The following is a 5011-nucleotide window of genomic DNA, read 5'->3' as shown; positions in this document are numbered from 1 at the left end:
AACTTCCTGGACTGCTAACTGCAGTCACTAGGTCAACCCACATATGGGGTAAACCTGTTTGTATATGCTTGTAACTTTAAGCCTTAAGCCTGCCTTCGGGAATCGCACTGTGCTCTGCCTGATCGTGAGTAAACTTTCTTTTTATTTTGCTTATGAGTAAGACCGTGGTGTCTTTATTCTTTTAGGAGGGATTCAAGGGGTCTTACCAGGAAAATATTGAAACACATTTCAATCTGGCTTCTCCAGATTGAGAAGCCAGACTGAAATGCGTATTGTCTTAAGAAACTCACAGGACTTTGCAACTAGTTTTCTGCTGTGTAAAGGGGAATGTAAACTCTGTTAAGTAAAGGAAATTGCTAGCGCAAGTTAGGAAGGATATTAATAAACAATACATCCTCTCCTGTCACCCTGAACATTCCCTGTCCTGAATCTTCCTGTATTCAACTTCCTTGGATGTTCAGGAATTCTAGTGTTAGGAGAGAGAGAGCCCATCAACCCAGCCCCAATGACCCAAGCAAGATTTCAATGATGGCACCTCTGATGTCTTAGGTAGGTGGTTGATTTTATTGTTTAGTTTTTCACCTTGGGAATGATCTGCTGGCTGGAGAGGGAGGGCCAGTGGAAAGCATGCCTCGCCAATTCATTGACCCTCTGCTCTTTACTTGAGGTTTCTTTCTCTTTTCTTAGGCAATGGGGGTCTGTAACGTTAGCATCACTCTAACCCACTTTCTGCAGGAGAAGAGCACTTCTGTTTGGTTTGTCTCTCTGTCCCTATAACTGCCAAACCGTGCTTGACATAGCTCCGGAAAAGGAGCGAGCTGTTTCTCAAGAAAGGCTCCAAGTCTGCCTGTGGGTTCCCCCCCTTGTATTCATACAGTTCCTCAAGGCCTGCCCTGGCTGTCTCCTTGCAGTTGATCTTCTTGAAAATGGCTGCCAGAGTCTCATTTGCTTTGTGCTCATCCGGGTGAGGAGAGCCCTTGTCCTGATGGGCAGCAGCCTGCTCTGACAAGTGCTCCACGACCTTCCACAGGTGATCCTCCAACTCAGACTCATCTCTGTTCTTGATCAGCGTCAGGTGACCCATGATCTCTGCCCCCTTCAGCTTGCAAAGAGTGTTCAGAAGAGACTTCAGGGCTCGGGATGGGTAGTTGCTTGAGTACTGCTTCAACTTCTCCTTGGGCATTGCCTTCATGAAGACGTGGATGTCCAGCAGAAGCTGGTCAAGATTGATGCTGCTGATGGTTTGTGGCAGGAACTTGATGGCTTTCCACAAGCACTTGGCAACCATCTCAGAAAAGGCCACCAGGTCAGTGGGGGCGCTCAAGCCTTCATGGAGCAGCAGCAGCAGGGAGCTGAGAAGTCTGTTGTGGTCTGATTTCTCCAGCACCTTGCTTATCAAGTGGCTGATAGACTGGGCGGTGCCCTGCTCTTCCTGGACCTCGTCAATGGGAGAATCCAGCAGCAAGGCAATAAGGCTGCTCAGGAGGTCCTTCAGCACCCCAGCAGAGGCTTCCTGGGCGAGGCTCTCCACCTGGAAAAGGGAGACCATGTTGGAGATTATGCAGCTGTAAAGCTCCATGACTTTCTGAGTCCTCATCTCCTCCTCTGCCATCACGTGGAGCTGGTGAATGAACTTCAGCTGCCGGAGCGTTGCAATCAGGAATGGGTTGATATGGCCAGAGAGGGTTTCTACTTGGTCCTTCTGCTTTAAAATCTCCTGGATCTGCAAAAGCGCCTCAATACTGGTGCTGGTGCTGCCGCTGGCGACGCGGCAGATGATCATGTTGATGTTGGGCTTCTCAGTCCGGTAGGGGACAACATCAACTGCTTTTGGACTTCTGCAGGAGGCAATGCAATCACTGACATTCTGCCCCCCAGCTTGGTCCGGATGGGAAGCCAGATGTTCTCCCCCTGTGTGGCTGCCACCAGCTCCGTGGCTTTGTTTGTACCCTTCTAAAGACCCCAGCCTAAGACTCAGGTTGAAGACCTGGGTGTCCACTGTTTCTTCCTTGACTTGCTTGGCAGCTGCATCTTTCATGCTCCCTTCCAGCAAGTTCATGTGCTTGTCAGAGATGTTCCCAATGGCCTTGAAGGCCTCGACTCCATAGACGTCCCGGGCAATGGCGATGACTTTCAAGGCCGCGCAATGGACAGCATTGTTTGAGTCTCCTGTCAAGGTGATCAGGGTCTTCAGGGTCTTGCTTGGGTTTGGCTGACACACTTCTGGACCATACGTCTTGAGCAGCCAACCAAGCTCTTTCAAGCACCCCACCCTCTGGTTGGCATTCTTAGCCTGGGCTCCCTCCAGGAGGAAGCAGAAAGTCTTGGAGGCCGGGTAGATCAGGGTGGTCTGCTTCACAATCGCCCGCACCTCTTTCAGGATGGACTCCTTGGTCCCTCCCAACTTCAGAAGGAGGTAGGGCAGGAAGCAGGCAGCCTCGTTCTCCATCAGCTGGTACCTCTCCTCAATCAGGAGACTGAAGAGTTTCTTTAAGTATTCCAAGGTCTTCATCAGCACCCAGGTGTTGGTATCAAACAGCCGCAGGCTGAGCCATTTCAGGATGAGGTCCAGGCAGCTGATGACCCCATCCTTCTCACTCTCTAAGTGCTTGGTCATCACGGTCAGCGCCTTGATGTGGTGCTGGAAGTTGGAGTGAAAGAGCTCTTCCTGCAGCCAGGGGGAGAAGCAGTTGCACATCTGGGCCTTGAGTTGCTCCACATATTTGCTGCTGGGGCTGCTAAAATTCCACCTCAGCACCTTCAGAGCCTTCTCGTCCTTTGCCCTCTGCTCTTTTCCTTTGGGGACGATGATGAAGATGGGGCCCAGCTTACTGAAGTCTTCCTTCATGCTGAGCTTCGCCTGCGCCTTCACATTTGGGAGCTTCTTTGGTTTGGGGACAGCGCCTTCCGACTTGGCTTTCTTGACATCCATGCCCCCATCGCTGGCTCCTAAGTTCTCTGTTGAGAAGGAGACTGGCTTGCACTGCTGGGGAGAAGCCAAGATGGATTTGGGCCAAGACTTGCCCCGTGGGAGCTTCGAAAGGGATTTGGGGAAAGCCCGGGTGGGCTTTGCTGGATGACCAGCTTGGGTTTGCTCCAGCAGAGAGAGCACCTGGTCTTTGGAAGCCGGCTTCAGCTTGTTGGCAGCTTCGGACATCCTCTCAAAGCCAAGCTGGAGGGCGAAGAACGGCACAGCCTCGTATGCTGCTTTGTGCATGTCCTCGTCGTTGTCCTCCAGGGCAGCATAGAGGTGGGGCACGCAACGGAGCAGGTCGTTGGTGGCGGAGCTGGAGGACGGCAGCTTCTCCACCAGCCAACCCAGGAGTCCCTGCCTTTGGAAGAAACTCTCCTTCTTTGGATCTGCAGAAAGATCCTCCACTTCCAGCCATTCTTTCATGCCAGTCTGCTCAGCCCAGGCTTCCACAGTCATGAGAGCTGCAGCCCGCACACCACTTTTGCTGTCCCTCAAGATGGCGATGATGGACATCCCCAGAGTCTTGACGTGCTGCCTAATGCCTGGGCCCATTACCTTGGCCAGCTGCTGGAGGACAGAGAGCGTCTGCTTCACAAGGGCTTTGTTAGAGTCATGCAGGCAAGCCTTCAAGGCGATGGGGAGGTCCCCCAGGCTGGGCTGGATGGAACCAACATTGCTGAGGATCCTGGAAACCTCCTCCAGCCCTTCCTTCCGGACCTTCCAGCTCGTGTCCTGCATCTTTGACATCAGCTCCTTGGAGATCTTCTGGCTAATGTCAACAGCATCACTTCTCTTGCAGGGCTGGGCATCGCCCCCTCTCTGCTCGCTCCCGCTGTCCCTGCAGAATTTGCAGCGGCCTCGCGTTGGAGAGGGCGGGTGCTGACCACTCACCTTCTCAAACTCCATGTCAATCTGGGAGAGCACAGCCGGCTTCTCATCCTCAAAGAAGACCCTCAACGGGGCTCCGACATACAGATACATCACTCTTAGGAGGCTGAAGGCAGAAGCTCTCTCGTCTGGGTGAGCAGCAGTCAAGGCAGCTTTGATGTAGCCAACAAAGTCTTGGGCCTCCAGGCTGTCGAAGCCAAAGTCCTCGATGGCACCAGTCAGCCAGCTGAGTGTTTCCGAGTGGGTCCTGGGGCTGTCTTGCAAGAAGGCCGCTTCCACCACCTTCCTCGCTGTCCAGGGCAACCCACAGGCTTCTGCTACGGCCGTTAGAGCTTCCTTGGAGTCACCGCTGCAGATAACATCCCCAACCTTGTCCACCAGCTTCCCCAGAACAAACCGGGCCGTGGTCTTGGTGAAGTTCCCCCTCTGGGCGATGAGGGTGACGATGCGCAGCTTTTTCTGCATCACCTGCAACTTGGTCTCGTTCCACCCGGGCTCCCTGTCCAGCAGCCTCACAAGCGCCTGGCAAGGCATCTGGCTCTTTTCCATCTTCTCCACGGCCTTCTCAAACACCTCCAGGCAGGAAATCCGCTCCTTCCAGTTACTGCTGTCCATGTCCCGGAGGCAGGATGCTGGGAGGACAGCGGCAGCTTCCAGCTCACATGATTCCTCTGAGAGTTCCGCCTCTGGCGCAGTCCTTGGATCTAGCATCTTGGCTCACCTTGAGTTCTAGAACTTTGGCTAGCCATCCGGGGCATGGTGGCTTCGTCCTCCCTTGGGTGGCCCTCAGACCAGGGAGGGCAGAGGACATTCCGGGGAGTAAGAGAGGTGGTGGAAGGACCCTCAGGTATTCCTGCCTGCCCCCCAGCCTCCTCCCTGGGCCCCTCCAGAAAGGAGGTGATGGTTCCCACACCTTGGGGAAGGGGCCCTTCCTGAGGGGTTGCTGCTCCCACTGGTGAGCGGTGGCTTCTGCCCGGAGGCAGGCTGGGCTCATTGTGACGTCATCAGGACCCTAGCCAGGAGCTTGCAGCAGCAGCAGCAACAGCAGCAGCATAGGAAAGAAAAGTCAGGAGGGGAAAGAGTCTTGCAACTGCCATGAAAACCTCCAGAGTGGGATGTGGGGCTCGTAAGTTAAAAACAACTATGTTG

The 5011-nt window shown here is 53.9% G+C and overlaps 1 protein-coding gene across 1 annotated transcript; it reads right to left on the bottom strand.

The window, feature by feature from the left end:
• Positions 1-712: 712 nt before the first annotated feature.
• LOC118093977 (cytoskeleton-associated protein 5-like) lies at positions 713-4573 on the bottom strand. The gene has a single exon (XM_035133858.2). The coding sequence runs from the start codon at positions 4571-4573 to the stop codon at positions 713-715; it is 3861 nt and encodes a 1286-aa protein (XP_034989749.2).
• Between the last annotated feature and the right edge of the window lie 438 nt (positions 4574-5011).

The sequence above is a fragment of the Zootoca vivipara genome, chromosome 5 (genome assembly GCF_963506605.1).
Source record: "Zootoca vivipara chromosome 5, rZooViv1.1, whole genome shotgun sequence".
Lineage (NCBI taxonomy): Eukaryota > Metazoa > Chordata > Lepidosauria > Squamata > Lacertidae > Zootoca > Zootoca vivipara.
Note: the sequence above shows the minus strand (reverse complement) of the source record. Positions and strands in the feature narration are given on the sequence as shown.

Coding starts and splice junctions, on each gene's coding strand:
- LOC118093977 (XM_035133858.2), bottom strand. CDS start 4,573: ATGCTAGATCCAAGGACTGCGCCAGAGGCGGAACTCTCAGAGGAATCA.